Source organism: Poecilia mexicana, unplaced genomic scaffold (assembly GCF_051168715.1).
Source record: "Poecilia mexicana isolate PSO_F unplaced genomic scaffold, ASM5116871v1 scaffold_17, whole genome shotgun sequence".
NCBI classification, from domain to species: domain Eukaryota; kingdom Metazoa; phylum Chordata; class Actinopteri; order Cyprinodontiformes; family Poeciliidae; genus Poecilia; species Poecilia mexicana.
Genome location: NW_028263386.1, coordinates 6,623,437 through 6,639,367, shown reverse-complemented (window position 1 = coordinate 6,639,367; position 15,931 = coordinate 6,623,437). Strand labels below are relative to the sequence as shown.

The 15,931-nt window shown below is 39.1% G+C and overlaps 1 protein-coding gene across 1 annotated transcript in view; it reads right to left on the bottom strand.

Moving 5' to 3' along the window:
• The window catches only part of st6galnac3 (ST6 (alpha-N-acetyl-neuraminyl-2,3-beta-galactosyl-1,3)-N-acetylgalactosaminide alpha-2,6-sialyltransferase 3), a 91,939-nt gene extending 76,307 nt beyond the window's left edge, over positions 1-15,632 (bottom strand). The window contains exon 1 of the mRNA XM_014994748.2: positions 15,537-15,632. Within this exon, the coding sequence (XP_014850234.1) occupies positions 15,537-15,554 (18 nt within the window). The 5' untranslated portion in view covers positions 15,555-15,632. The remainder of the gene's footprint in view (positions 1-15,536) is intronic.
• Positions 15,633-15,931: the final 299 nt, after the last annotated feature.

Sequence of the window (15,931 nt, the reverse complement as noted above, 5' to 3'; positions counted from 1 at the left end):
GAAAATGGCTACAAACAGATGTGCAATTACATAACCCTACATCTTTGAAAAGCAGAAGTGGAGCCACCTGCACAACCAACAAGAATGGTTTCTGAATAGTAAATCAACAACAAAACCCTCGTCTTTTCCAGCAGCCATTGTACAGTACATCTGATATCAGATATTCGATGTACTCTCATCTGACATCAGCTTGGGTTGCTAGGCAACGGTGATGGGCCAGTCGATTGTAACTCAACAGTCGGGAGGGTTTTGAAACGACTAATTTTCCAAGTACAAAAAAACTAACTGGGTAGCCGGGCAGTTTATATCAAGAATTTGTTTTTAGAAGCAGCAGAAATGTGGATTTTGCTGCAGTATTCAGCCTTTATAAAAAAACTAAAAAAAAACAATCTTTTGTAAATATTTATTAAAACAGCCACCATGTTGTGACAATATAATACAAGACAGACAATCAGTGAAGAGATTGACCTCCTCTATCTCCTCCCTGAGCAACTATTGAAGAAATGCACAAAAAACAACCAATCAGAGCCAGGAGGCGGGGCTTAGCGCTGTCAATCATTCTTATGTACTTCCTGGAAACGTGCTAATGGGAGAGAAAGAACTTTTAGTTTCAGGAAAACTGTTTATCCACCTTCATGTTGGCTATGCTTATGTGCCTTAGCATTCCCAAGATGCTATGCTAGCTGCATTGTAGCAGAAAGGTAGAGGCTGAAATAAGCAAAATCAGCAGATCCATATTCAATCACTAAATAAGTTGATGATGAGGCCTGACACTATAAAAAGTTTTGCTGGATGATAAATTGTCCCAGAAGATATTGCGATAAAGAAAAATATTGTTTTTTGAGACAATTTTCAAGCAACATTATGATAAAAACGGCAGAATAATGCAAGAACACATTCTCAAAGATCAATAAACTTTCAATTCCAATGAATATTTAATAGTAGAACTGGAAAACATATTAAATAAATTAATGATGAAGTCTCTGTAAACAAAATAATCCTTTAAAAACAAAGGGCTAGTTGAGACCAAAACACCAGACTGAAGAGTTTTATTGTTCGGTTTTTGGTAGAACCTGAAAAACAATAAATCATACAAATGGAAATTATTGAGTTTGATTGTTTAATCCAATTAATTGTTCCAGTAAATAATGGTTCATCCTTTGAGTTCAGGAACCTTTCCTCCAAAAAACCTCCAGAAAATCTGCAAAATTAATGGTCACTTTAAAGAAACCCATTGATTCTTCAGAGGAAAACAAAGAAATTAGTAATTTCTGATATATTTTAAGTTTTTTAACCCGTTTAATTTACAGTTTTGCTTTCTCTCAGAAGCACTTTGGGCTACACTTGTACTCGAAAAGCTGCACAAAAACATAAAAAGAGAAAGAGAAAAAGAGCCAACCTGGCCTGCAGAAAGAGGCTGCTGCAAAGATTAAACGGCCCTTTGAGCTGCAGGTCGAGCCAGAATATCTCGAGGCATTCAGCCAGAACCAGAATCCGGCCTCAGCTGCTCACTTATAACAAGAGCCCCTTTAGCTTTACTCTTCTGTAATATCTTAGGGTCAGAGACTCTGTGCTCACGGCTGCAGATGGCCGCCAGGCGGGGAGGACCTCGCTGCCGGCCAAGGACAAAGCTACCGTACTGCAAAGCATCAGCTGCTCTCTATCTGCCGCAGATGTCCTGACGTTAGGCCAGATGTCATCTCCGAACACGAAGCCTGGAGTTTCTCTGCAGCAGAATCACAAGACGGAGAGGCCGGGAATCCGTTTGTTGTGAAAAACACAAACTAGGAAAAATCTATTTCAATTTGCCAAATGCCAGAGCAGGATTATTGACATATAGCGACTGATATTTTCCGCGAAACTCAATGAAATCTCTCCGTAACTCCATAACAGAGGCTCATCTCACCGACGGTGATTACACGCAGCAGGACTCCCGCTCGGAGAAATCTGAGCAGATATATGAAAAGCACACAGACATCTGAGAGGCTGGAAGGGTTGGACAGGCAGACGAGGCGAATTACAGAGCATAATTCAAGGCGGAGAAGCAAACACGCTTCTTCTTCACTTCAGAGGTTTTCCCACAGGTGTTATTTGTTAAAGAAATGTTCCAGAGAAAAAAGAAAAGCCCTTCCTGCAGGCAGGAGAGGTTTTAGAGCAATAAATGGGATTTGTTGTGTTTGGAGTTCAGCCTTCGGAAGGATGACGACTGAAAGCCCAAAACAAACATTCGTTTTGTCAACTTTACTTCTAAAACATTTTATCAGCGTGAAAAACCACCAACTTTTTTAAACAGGTTTTAAATCAGTTTTGTTATCTTCCAAATTCCACTGTTTCTCTTAATTTTTCTCAGTTCATTTTAACCATATTTATTATTAGAGATGCCCAACAGTGGAGTCCGGCGACGACAGGCGCTTAAATAACGCAACAGAAGGATGTTTTTATCTTTTTTTATCTTTTTCTTTTTCTTTCTTACTGTTTATTCAATGTCACATGCTGTTTTTATTTTTTCTTTAATTATGTAAAGCACCTTGAAATGCCTTGCTGCTGAAATGTGCTATACAAATAAAATTTGATTGATTTATTGATTGATTGATTATGGAGGCTTCATAATTCATTTTATTTGTTGTTGCTGAAGTTTTGTTTATTTATTTTGGATATTTAAATGTCTTCCAGTGTTAAATGTTCATCAGAATTCAAAGTTAATTGATCACTATGATAATGTGTTCCTGCATTATTATGCCATTATTATATTGCAATGACTTCTGGGACAATTTATCATCCAGCAAAGTTGTTATGATGTCAGGACTATGAATCGGCTTAAATGGGTTGCTTATTCTTTAAAACCCTCGAATGATTCTGCAGAGTGATGCTTGCCATTCGAAGGGAGTACAACTGATTAACTGCGACAAAAAACAGAAGCAGAAGAAGCATGTAGGAGCAGAAACCTTAATACGCCTGCAGCAGAAATTTCCCTGACTTTTCTATCAGCGAAGGCATTCAGATGATTAGCAAGCTAAGTGCTTTGATTTCCATTAATCCGCTGCTTCTGAATTTGCACAAAGAGCTTCAGCAGCAGCAGCGTCATGGAGCTGCAGCAGCTGTCGGATATAATAAACAAACCATCCAGGTGCATCGAAGGCCACCCGCTCCGCTTTGTGGTAAACACACGGCGGGTGTTTGGGCTGCAAAGCAACAATAAAGCTCACAGAGTCAGAGAGCGTTGTGTGAAAAAGCCCTGCGGCTCCGCTGCGCCGCGCTGACAGGTCCGAAGGAGGGAGACCGGTGGCATTCAGCGAGTGAGGGGTGGAGCCGTGTCAACAGCAAACACAAAAGCTGCAGGAAGGGCTTGCTGTTTGTCGAGGAGATCAATACGAAGGAAATGAAGAGGGGGCAAAAAAAAAACAGTGACAAAGCAGAATCAGTTCATCTAAAGAGCATTTTGGAAACATTTCCACTTCTTTTTAATCAAAATCACCACCACAGATGAAGGCTCACGGTCGCTGCAGATTATATTTCATCAAAAATATTGCCTCCCTGTCTAATTCCCTCATTTAACCGCCTGTTGACCTCTTCAGCTGGCAGAGGCAATCAGCCTCCCAGCAGCGGCGCCCAGAGCTCTCCCAGCTCCCAACGGGATAATAACAGAGAACCCGCAACCTTTTATTATCCCGGTTTGCACAAGAGCCCTCAGAAAACAGGACTCTGTAATATCAGCAGCAGGCCATCTAGCAGAGAGGGCAGCTCCGACTTTACACCCCAACCTGACAATTTCAGCAGGAGACGCGGATTCACGCTGGGTATCTGATGCTGTGTGTTATCTGCAGCTCTGCAGCAGCGGGAAAAAACTCCAGCAAACATGTCAGGGTGATAAATTCAACCAAAAAGCCGATGTGGAGGGAGCGGGGCTGGCCGAAGCTTTGAGTTGGACCACACTAATGCAATTACAGGGATTTTCTGCTTACTCAGAGGCTCGGTTGAAGGGCGAAGTGAAATCTGGAGCCAAGCTGCATAAAATCAGGCGAGCCAAGTCGAATCTCGCCACCTCACTGTCTGGGAAAGCCGATGAGGAAATGCATACAGGATTACAGCCGGATCAGAGGTCCGTTCTGCATCAAACGTAGCTTTAGTTTAACTTAATCAAATAAAAGATGAAAGAAAATATAAGATTTTACAACACGACCAAAGACAGACTGACTCGATCTTTGCTACCACCTCAAGTCCTAATGCTCATCTGTTTCACTGAGATCTTATTTCTTTTTGTGGTTCACACCAAAACCTCAAAGGTGACATGTTTGAAAAGTTTAGGATAGCTCTAAGGGCTACACACATTTGTTGCACAAAATCATTCTTACAAAATTCAACTCTGATCAGTTTGTCGTATTTTGAGCTGTTTTATTGCGTCTTGTCTCTTTAAATCAAAATAAGCTGCTGCTGCACCCTCACCCCCCAACTCAATATGTACACTCACACATGGAAATGGCTGCAAACAGAATCACAATTATAAAACCATACATCTTTGAAAAGCAGAAGTGGAGCCTCCTGCACAATCAACAAGAATGCAGCAAGTGGTTTCTGGACAGTAAGTCAGCAACAAAACTCTTGTCTTTTCCAGCAGCCATTGTACATCACTACAGCTGTAAAACCAGCTGACCAAACATGCTGGAGCTCTGCCTGGGTTGCTAGGTAGCGCGCTGTGCCTGCTGATTTGTGACGTTACATTCAAAAGGTTTCTGAAACAAATCATTTTCCAGACACTGAAAAGAATTAATTTATTGCCAAAAAGCAACTTGGTGGGTTTTTAAGCACTTCTTCTGTTTTTAGTAGCAGTTGAGACCCAAATGGAAGTATAAAAACATATAAAATGTGAATTTAGCATAATACCTCTCCTTTAATGCAACCACCGTCAGACTCCACTGCAAACATTTAACAGCAGGGGTCGGTTTTTGAAACTTTAGATGCCTCCCCGCACCAACAAACATGAATCAAGTGACTGGCTGATGACCTGGACTTTGCTAAACTTGTTTATGCGCCGTAAAGCGACTCGCATGCACAGGAGACACAAAGTCACATGTACGCCTTGTCTGTTCTCTGTAAATATGGCCGACACACACGTCAGCGTCTGAAGTGGTCGTCCAGGTGAAACAGATGAAATTACAAGATTAAACTTTATCTGCTGAAATGTTTTCAGTCTGTGCAAATTTTTATTCTGAAGCAGATCGACTCCAGAAACAGGAAGTTGATGCGATTAGCCTGACGCTCAACTAAAGAGACGAACTTGAGTCTTACAACTTCTAACTAGTGCACAGGTATTAAATATTGTCTCCATCCATTGTTTCAGCTTCTCTAAGATGCTTTTGTTGTCATAAATTTTAATCAGTTCAATAAGTTTTTAAAAATTCAGCCTCTTCCGCCTGAAAGAAGAGGCTGAACTCCTAAACAACCAGCCTCAAACCTTGAACTCCTCAGCACCAAACTTTAAACCCGACTCAAAGCCCAGTGGACGCGCTGGTCCATCGGTTTGCAGACAGAGTCAATGTAGTCTGCAACATTCTTCACTTTTCACACAGAAAAACACCATTTTATGGTATTGATTGGGGAGTATTTTTCTGTAATGTCAAGACGAATAATTTCAGAAGTATGGCTTCACTCCCTCCAGTATGATGTCCTCTGTGAGCTCCAGCTCAGGGATAATTAAAGTGTAAAACTTCAGTGTCGACATCACAGCTCCTTTGTGAAAGCTTGTACAGTAATAATAGGGGTTATGGCCCAGAGGTTCGCAGTGAGTGACATGTAATTTTAGGCAGCTGACCGCAGCTACAACTAAAGAGCAGAACTTAATTTCCAGGCTGCCATATCAACCCTTTCATTAAACCCCGGATGTCTTTTCTTTGTGTTTCTGCCCAGCGAGAGAAAAAAAAATAAGTTATGCTCTGGTAGTTCCTGTCAGCAAAGTTCAAGCTAGCTGAACCTTCAGAGTGGCACTCGATTAAACACTGCAGGATTAGAGAGCACCTGTACAACAAGACCGACTGCACAAAGTCCGATCCAGCAAATCCTTCCTGGATGCTGATCTGATCTCCCTGTGTGAGCACGGTGTTGGCTGCTGCCACTGCTGCTCTGGGGGATTAGACAGCAGGATGGTTATCACCTCTGGTGAATAAAGCTAACCCTACTCTGCAGCAGCATGTCAATGTGTGTGTGTGTGTGTGTGTGTGTGTGTGTGTGTGTGTGTGTGTGTGTGTGTGTGTGTGTGTGTGTGCAACAGATGCAGGTTACATTTAAGCAGCCGCTCATTTAAACGCTCCTCTGTTGGTTCAGAGAATGGACGGCGACTGCAGAGCGCGAGACAAAGACCGTCTTTCAGGACAGGAAGAGGATTCAGCTACAGTCAGACTGAAATCTGATTTCTCCTCTTTTTTCTCAAAAAATTGCATAATTTATTTTGAGTTTCGTTAATAACGTGCAAATAATCTGTACTTAAGTGACATTAAGTCAACCTTTTGCTACAGAAGAGAATTCAGACTACTTTCTTGATTTTTATCTCCAAGATTAAAATAAAAAATCTGAGAAAAAAGTCAAAATTTGGGCTAAAAAGTTTGAATTCTCAGATTAAAGTCAGAATTTTTGGATTCAAATCTGAATTCAAAGAAAAAAGGTCAGGATTTTGAGACTAAAATTAAAATTCTGAGACTAAAACCAAAATTCCAAGAAAAAAAAGTCAGAATTCTGAGACTAAAATCTAAATTCTGACACTAAAATCTAAATTCTGACACTAAAATCTAAATTCTGACACTAAAATCTAAATTCTGACACTAAAATCTAAGATAAAAGTAAACTTTTTCCCCATCTCCTAACCCTCTTCCATATTTGTGTTTCACTTAGTAGTTCTTCATCAATACTAAGGAATTATTGACTTAAAACAAGCTGCTATATTGTGCTGAAAAGCTACTAATAACTTATTTTGTCTAACTTAACTTTCCTCAACTGAACTAAGACATCTGCTCTGGACCAAACATACTTGGTTAGAGTTTTGTGTTTTTGCAATGTTGCCAAAATAAAACTAAAATCTGCCCTGCAGTTTAATTAGTACAAACTGATAAACCAGTAACACAGAAGGATAAACAGGATTTATAGAAGAAATTGGACAAAATAAAAAAAGTGGAAATAAGATGTTAATTTCTAATACTTGGCTGAAAACTCCTTTGCAGGCAGAAGCAGCCTGAAGTCTTTAACTCGTGGAAATCACCAGATGCTGCAGGGATTTCCTCATTTTTGACGCTCTGCCCAGTTTTTACTGCTGCGGCTTTCAGTTGATGTTTGTTATCCAAACTTTAAAATATTAGCTCAATTTAAGTAGGGATGTCTGCAGACGAACTAGTAATTTCCAAAGGAAGGTGTTTCTGAAGGACCACGCCTGATTGGACGGAAACGCCTCCAATCAGGTGCTGCTGCAAGGCTTTTTTTCTGACTTTCATTTATTTATTTAGTTTCACTAATTTACTGTTATAGCAGAAGATCTTAGATATAATTACTTGGGACAGATTGTGATCGCCGGTCCAACATCGGCACCGTCTTCTCCTGCCTTCATAACGCAAATCTCCTGGTTACATTTCAAAATAAGAGCATCAACTGTTTTAATAACTAACAAGTGATTTTCCAGATGTTTATAAGCAGGGGGGCCAAATATTAATACTGACTTGCTTTAGTTTGTGTCAGTAGCTTCATTTCCATTAATCATCTAACTGCACAATTAGATTTGTAAAAATAAATTATTAGTTTGTTTTCATAAATAAATCACGAAAATAATTTATTTACAAAATAAATTATCTCATAAATAAAATCTGAAACATATTTTATTTTGTTTTAAATATGAAATAAAATATACTTTTAAAATGTAGACAACTACATTTAAAATAATTACTGGTAATTTTTTAATTAATTTTTTTTAAAGAGGAATTCAAAAAAAAAAATCACATTTTTTAATAAAACATTTTTGCACTAGGATGGTGTAACTTATTTTCCAAAACTGCAATGGAAACACTTACCGCATCACAAGTCACATGATCAACCACAGGATGTTGCTACTGGTGGAAACGACAAATAAAGACAACAGGAAGTGGTAGTAAAATGAAGCCATGCCATGTTATTTTTATCGCATGAACAAACTTATTCACATGATTTTAATTGTTTCCTATTTAATAGAAACGCTGAAATTGCTAAATTGTGTTTATTAACAAAGTTTTGTGCACATTTGTAATGGAAACACAGCTATCGTTCCTTCATTAGCAGGATTTCTTCCATCCAAAGAATATTTTTCCAGAACTGCGTTGACTTTTTCAGATGTTTTTTAACAAAGTTTAATCTAACTTTTCTATTTCTTACTCTTACAAGCGGCTTGCCAGCTTCTTGGACGTTCAGGGGGGTTTGTGTGTCCGACTCCACCAGTCTCTTTCTTTCTTTAAGTTGAATCAAATTGTAGTTTCTGCCACTGCTAAGATTGTAGCAACTTTTCTGTTTCTGAAAAATCTCCCACATACAATCACCACCCATCAAATCAACTCCATGTCTTTTATCTGCTTAACTTATAAAGGCAAAACAAATTAAATCCCCATGGATTTTAGTTATTCATGGCATATTCATGTATTTACTTTCACAAATTAGTTATTATTTTATGAAGAGACCTATTTAACTACAATGTAGATGTTTTTAGCTGTTAAGGTTTTATGCAGGAATCTTACAGCTTCAGGGTCCAAAATGAGGAAAAAGGACAAAAGCGTGAAACGTCTCAAGGGGAAAGAAGACAAAAATCTAAACCAGAGCACCAGCTTCGTTCAGCCTCTCACTGGAGTCCTGTGCTTTATTTAAAACTACGAGAGAGCCCCATTTATTAGGTTTTTATGTAGTTACACAAGAGGAACGCTGTAAAAAGCTCCATTCATCCCTGGTAAGAACTGGGCCACTCACAAAAAGCTGCAACAAAGCCTCTCAACACACAAGAGCCTGTTTGCATGTTAACCCAATAATTAATGAAAATCTTCAAATCAGCCGTTGTCACACACACACGCACTGCAAAAACACAAAGTCTTAGCAGATATAAGAGCAAAAACCTCAGAGCCAGACTGTTGCTGGATGATAAATTGTCCCAGTAATCACTGCAACAAATGATAATAATGTTGTTTGGAGACAATTTGTATTTTATTAATAATTGTATAATAGTGCAAGTTATTTACACTGGAAGATATTTTAAATATCCAAAATAAAACACCAGAACTGAAAACAATAAATAAAACTGTAATAAAAAAAACACGTACAACTGAAACCAGAAATGAAATAGATTATTAAGTCCCTGTAAACTAAACTGCTCTTCAAAAAATATGAATAATCTGAATGGAAATTATTTTAATTTATCATGCGATTTATTAACAATAAGCAATTAACTGTTGCAGAACAAGCTTACTTAATGCACTAGAAATAAGACAAAACTGACTTACAAGTAACTTTTCAGCAAGATAAAGCAGCTTGTTTGAGTAAATAATTACTTAATATTGATGAAAAGGTTCAATTTCCAGTATTAGGAAAGTATTTATTGGACAAGTGAAATAATCTGCTGGTTGAACTAGTCGTTTTTCATCAATATTAAGGAATTATTTACTTAAAATAAGCTCCTATGTCTTCCAGAAAAGTTACTTGTAATTTAGTTTTGTGTTATTTCAATAGAAACTAGAAATACTTGGTTACGCTTTGTGTTTTTGCAGTGTGACCACTGGAACTGGCTCCTCTGAACTCGTCCTGCCTGAAGTTGTGAGCAGCAGCAGCTCTGCTTTGATGGGAAGAGCTGCAGAGCTGAACCCGTTGCTGTCGGGGCAGAGCAGCCAGCTTTCATGGCTGAACTCTCCTCAATTAAAACACAACCTAACAACGGGGGGAACTCTGCATGCACCACGGCGCTCAGCAGGTATCCTGCACATAAAACCGCAGGAATCCTGAATCACGCCGAGGCGTAGATGAGAGATTAGCAACTGAGTTCGCTCACGTCATTATGGATGGATGTTTCTGCACAGATCACACCAAAACATGGCAACCCAGCAATTATATAGCATGGTTTATCTGCTAGCAGCTCCTAAAGACGATGATTCAATTAGGGCTGCAGCTAATGATGATTTTAGTAATCAACTATGCTGACGATTAATTATTCAATTGGGGAAAAAATCTACAGATTTTTAATTTATATCAGAAATATATTAAGAGGTGCAAAAAACAAAAACAAATACTTTAATTTTTTAAATAAGAAAATAAACATTTTATTGCCTAAAGTGCAATCATTGCTTGAGTGAATTTGATTCAGATGAAGCTAAAATTACACCAGCTGAGGAGTTTTGGATAAACATATTGACAGAGGAAGGAGTTTTATCTTAAATGTTAAATATGTACAGCTAAAACACTAAGAGCCCGCAGCGCTGAAACTCATGGTTCTTCCACCAGTTATTGATTCCTGAGCTCTTCCTGAGTTAAAACATTAGTGTTGTTGTTTCTAAATGAACATGAACTTCTTTTCTTACATTATTTGGGGTCTGACATCACTGCATCTTTTTGTTATTTTGACCATTTTCTGCAAATATAAACTAAATTTTTGCTTAGAAGGTCAGAGACATGTTGTCAGAAGTTCACAGAATAAAAGAACAAAGTTCATTTTACTCAGACATAGAAAGTAAAATCAGAGAAACTGATCATCTTAAATGATCTCTTAATTTTTTCCAGAGCTGCATCTTGTACAGTTTGGGCTCAATTACTGCTTTGAATATGTTGTTGGTTTTTAAGTCTGTATACTCCAGTTAACGATGAATCTGGTGATTATTTAATAATCGATTCATCATGATTAAATCGTTTTAGCTCTAGATTTAATATTTGTTAACCTTACATGTGTGAAACATGAGGTCTGGGGGCCAAATCCGGCCCGCCGTAGCTCTTTATGTGGACATATAGACTCCAGGCGAATCAGTCCCTCCAGTCCTTGGAAATTCATGTAAAATTAACAGATTCCCACATTCTTTTCATGTTAAAGCATAACAGAGATTTTATTGCACATTTTCAGTAAAAATGGTCAGAAACATTGGTTTTAAGAGAGGCTAACTTCCACCTGCAGGAGGCAGCATTTCTTACTTCTACTGCTCTGCTGTCTCAGCCTCTTGATGTTATACGTCACATTGACCATCATACATAAGCACAAATATGGCAAACTTTCTAACATATAACCAGTAAATCTGTTATGTTGATTCCAAAAAAAAATCACAAAAACAAAAGCAGGATCCTGTATGAACTGATCAATCTGAAAAGATTGATTATTTAATCTGCTATTTGTTAATATTTTAGTAGCTTAATGGGTTTTATCAATACAATCTGGCCCTTTCAGAATGTATTTCTGAGCCTTATTGTGATTAATTTAAATGATATTGAACATTTTTCACATAGATTTAATTTGATGCAACATCAAATCTGTAATCTTGAATGTGTCTCGTTGATAATGTGATTTATAAGGACATCTAACGAGCCAGAAACAGAAAAATCCAGGTTCTCCCTAAACTTCTTCATGAAACTTTGCGTCTGAACTCAACTTAAACAGAAACCATAAAAATTGACATTTAAATTAAAGCCACACCTCATTTCCTGCTGCCCACCTCCAGATTGCATTTCCTTCAGTCGCTCAGCACTTTGTACAGTGTAATTATTTTTCCTTTGTTCCCTGTTTTTGAAATATATTAACACACTATGCAGCCAAATCTGGTGTGAAATTAAGCGCCGTCTGCGATAACGAGGGGAACCAGCAGACGATGTGAAGCTTTTGAAGTAAAACACTGCAGGAAAACCGTTTCCCGACGAGGAAGAGGAGGAGGATGAGGAGGATGAGGGTATTAGATGACTGACAGCTCAGAAAGTTTAGAAATCTCGTAGGTGGCTTGCATGTTAAGATTTACCCAGCAGAGTCGTTCCAACACATGAAGTAAAAGCTGGAAATAAAAACCTCAACGCACTGAGCTCAATGGCATCGAGCGACGCTGGTATGGACTAGAGCGGCGATAATTCAATATCGCCACTTAATGAGCTTTGGCAGAGCTAAACTGTGCTGCAAGCCTATTATGTTCCGCTTCTGCTATTTTTTATTGATCTTTGGTTGCAAACAAGCTGATTTTTTCAATTATTTTTGACGGCAAACTACCAGAGGCTTACTGCTGTTAAAATCATATTAAGTTTCTCCCAGGACTCATGTTAAATCTGTCAACACAGCAGTTAGCTTTAATAATTACAGATGAAAAAGCTTGGTATTCATTATCTCAAATACATGACACCTGTAGACTGAAACCAGTGGTTTGTCTTGCTGCTTATGAATTAATGAAAACTGAAAATCCACATTTTTTCAGTCTGAAAACTAGAGGTGTGCCGATCGATCGGCCACCGATCACAATCGGCCAAATTCTGTGAAAACGTGCATGATTGGTGATCGCCGATCACTGAAACCGATCACCTGTCTCCCACTTCTCAGCCTGCATGTGCAGCTCATCTCCTCTCTCCTTCCCACTGCGCAGGCGCGCAGCAACAAATCCTGTCGTGTGGAAATTTAACGCTCTGACAGCGAATGGGGAAAATTACCTCAAGGGAGAATCTCATCAAAATGCATCAACACAACGAATCCAATATGGTATTTAAAAAACAAGCACTTGATTTGAGTTTGGCTTGATCTGAGGCTCAATGCAGGAAAAAAAAAAACATCCAGAGCAATCAGCAGGTGAAGCAGCGCACAGCTACCAACGCTCACCAGGAAGAGCATGACGGTCAGAAAGATAAACAAAATAACCCAAAAATAATTTAATTTATCAAGCTGGCGGTGTAAAACGCTGGTTCTGCCCTCGATGTCGGGCCACCGCCACGCGATACTGGCACTCACGAAACAGACGAGTTCTTCTTCAGGTTCTGCACCTTTATTTGCCCCCCGCTGTGCATCGTTTTGTAACTGTTCTCTCAGAAGCAGCCAGACACTGACGACCAGAAACAAAACCGTTACAAAGTTTCTTCTCCCAGAGCTACAACGTTACAGCTGACGCTACGTCCACTACCAAACACAGTGACGAGGCTGCAAAACGTCTGCAGCTGAACAAAATCAACAAGGCAAATAAAATGTATTAAATAAATGAATAGAACAGTGTTTTATCCAGAACTTAAGAAAAACAGTAATAATTTAAATAAAATACTTCTAGGATGCAACATGATATTTCACAGCTGTTTAACCTCCAACCACAGTGAACTCTCACACCGAACGTCTGCTTAAAGCTGCAGCAGGTAAATAAACAAACAAAAGATTTTACATACGTTTAAAACTTTCACTAACGTAAGACAGATAATCTGGAAAGTAATGGATCTCCTCTGCCTCCATCCCTGTTCTGCAGAATTACTCAGCTCAGTCAGAACCGACCAATCAGAGCCAGCATTAATCTGCTAGCCAATCAGAACCAGCATTAATCAGCTAGCCAATCAGAACCAGCATTAATCAGCGAGCCAATCAGAACCAGCATTAATCAGCGAGCCAATCAGAACCAGCATTAATCACAGAGCCAATCAGAACCAGCATTAATCAGCTAGCCAATCAGAACCAGCATTAATCAGCTAGCCAATCAGAACCAGCATTAATCAGCTAGCCAATCAGAACCAGCATTAATCAGCTAGCCAATCAGAACCAGCATTAATCAGCCAGCTTTGCTCTCAGGAAGTTTTGATTCAGTAACTAAGGATCGGCAGACATCAGCAGTGATCGGTGATCGGCAGTGATCGGTGATTGGCAGAGATCGGTGATCGGCAGTGATCGGTGATCAGCCCTCATGTGTGATCAGAATCAGAAGCGAAAAACCTGATCGGAGCATTGCTACTGAAAACGCGTCAAAAAGCAAATTCACTGATGCTCTTGAAGTGGCACAACAATCTTGTTTTTTTTCTGTTTGGTTAAAAATTAGAACCACAAATATTTAGTTGCCAATATAAAAAAAAACATTACATGGAATCTGGTTTATAAGAAAAAAACTAGATCAAAAACAGAGAAATTTACATAAATAATGCAGCTTGCAAAGAGATAAGCAAAGAAGATAATGATCAAACTAACAAAATAACAAAAAACATTTTCATTAACAGACAAAACCAAAAAGAGACTTTGCAGAGAAAAACTAACTAAAACTGGTGTTTGACTCTTGTTACCAGAAACAGAGAAAAACTACAACTGAAGCCAATAAAAACTCAAATGAAACAAAAAAATTGTAAAATAAAACAATGAAAAGCATCAGTTGTTTGTTCCAGTCTCTTAAAGAGTTTCTCTCTTCTCTCATGTTGTTGGATCGTTATTTTTGGCAACGGAAACAAACACCAACATTGCCAAAGTTTACTCTGGAGGAGCTGCAAAGGTCCACAGCTCAGGTTAACTACAAGTCAGACAATCTAAAAATCTGGCCTTTATTGAAGAGTGGCAAGACGAAGCCTTTGAGATAATACCGTTAAAAGAAAGTTAAAAGAATCAAGTTAACCAGTAATTTAAAACTAAATACCTTTTGTTTACAACAGATCATATTTTCAGCTAAGAAATCCACATTCACATTTCATTTTTAGACCAAATATTTTCCAATTTTTCTGCCAAAGTCGACAGAAAATTTTGACATGACGTATTTCCTAATCTTTCTCCCAGGACAGTAGACTGCTAGACCAAATTTCATGATTTCTTTGTAAAATTTAGACTCATTTTTCATTTTAAGACAAAAGTTAATAGTAAATAAACTTAAATATAATACAAACTAGTTCCTGTCCACTGTCGCCACATGCATGCTCGGCTGGGTATCCCTCGATAGAAACTTAATTTACCATATGGATTAAAATGGATTATGTAAATTAATCTGAATCTGGACTATGCATAGAAATTGTATCCATCTATTTAAAAAGTGTTTTGGATTAAATTTGCTCTGAATTGGTGCTACAGACAAAAACTATAATTTAAACTGTCAGATGCTGCAGGAAATGTGTTTATTTTGTGGAAAAGTAGGTTATGATGATTTCTAGTTTGACATGCAGTGTTTGTTAAATATGTGAGTTTCCAGAGTTAAGGTAGGGCACGTTTGTTTACTTCCCTTCAGCTCAGCATGTAAACACCTGGACCTGAAGGATGCTGTTCTCACAGCCTGGCCGGCCTTCACCAGCCTGACAGCACACCAGATGCTGGAAATAAAATAAAAACAAAACACCAACAACACAACCCGAGTATCTGCACACCCCCAAAAATCACCAAGCAGTAAGAAAAAAACCGGAAGCCCACATCTGATGTAAACCGGGGGGGTTAATTACCTCCATGGAGCATCATTCCCACCAACACATGCTGCTTCTTCGGCTCGTATTTCACCATCCGTCAGGTAAAACACTCCCAGACGGAGACCTACCCACATCTCGGGCTCTATATGTCCACTCGTTTTAATTATTTTCAGCAGGAATGAGAGGGAGAAAGCAGCTCTTACCTTCCACATCCAGGCCATTCTTCCAATTTCTGCGCGCACAATGGTGGACCGCTGCCGTCCCTCGGCTTTTAAAACGCGTTCGCCGCGTCCGTCTCCTCAAACATTACAGGAAGCGGTTTTGGAGGCGGGACGGTTTAAATGCGGGGTTCGGCGGGCTCCATGTATGTTGGAGTGTACCGTTATTTGGATTTCTCCGTGTCTCTCGGGCTTCCTCCCCTCCTCGTCCCCATCCACGCGTACCACAGAGCCGCTGCGGGAGCCTGCTCGCGTTCTGCGCTGCTATTGGTCGATGGCGCAGAAGTCCCGCCCACCCGGCTTAGTCACCTGATCTGACTACTTTAACATCAACATGAGGAGAGAAGCCAAGAGAAACAAAAAGCCGCTGTGTTCACTTC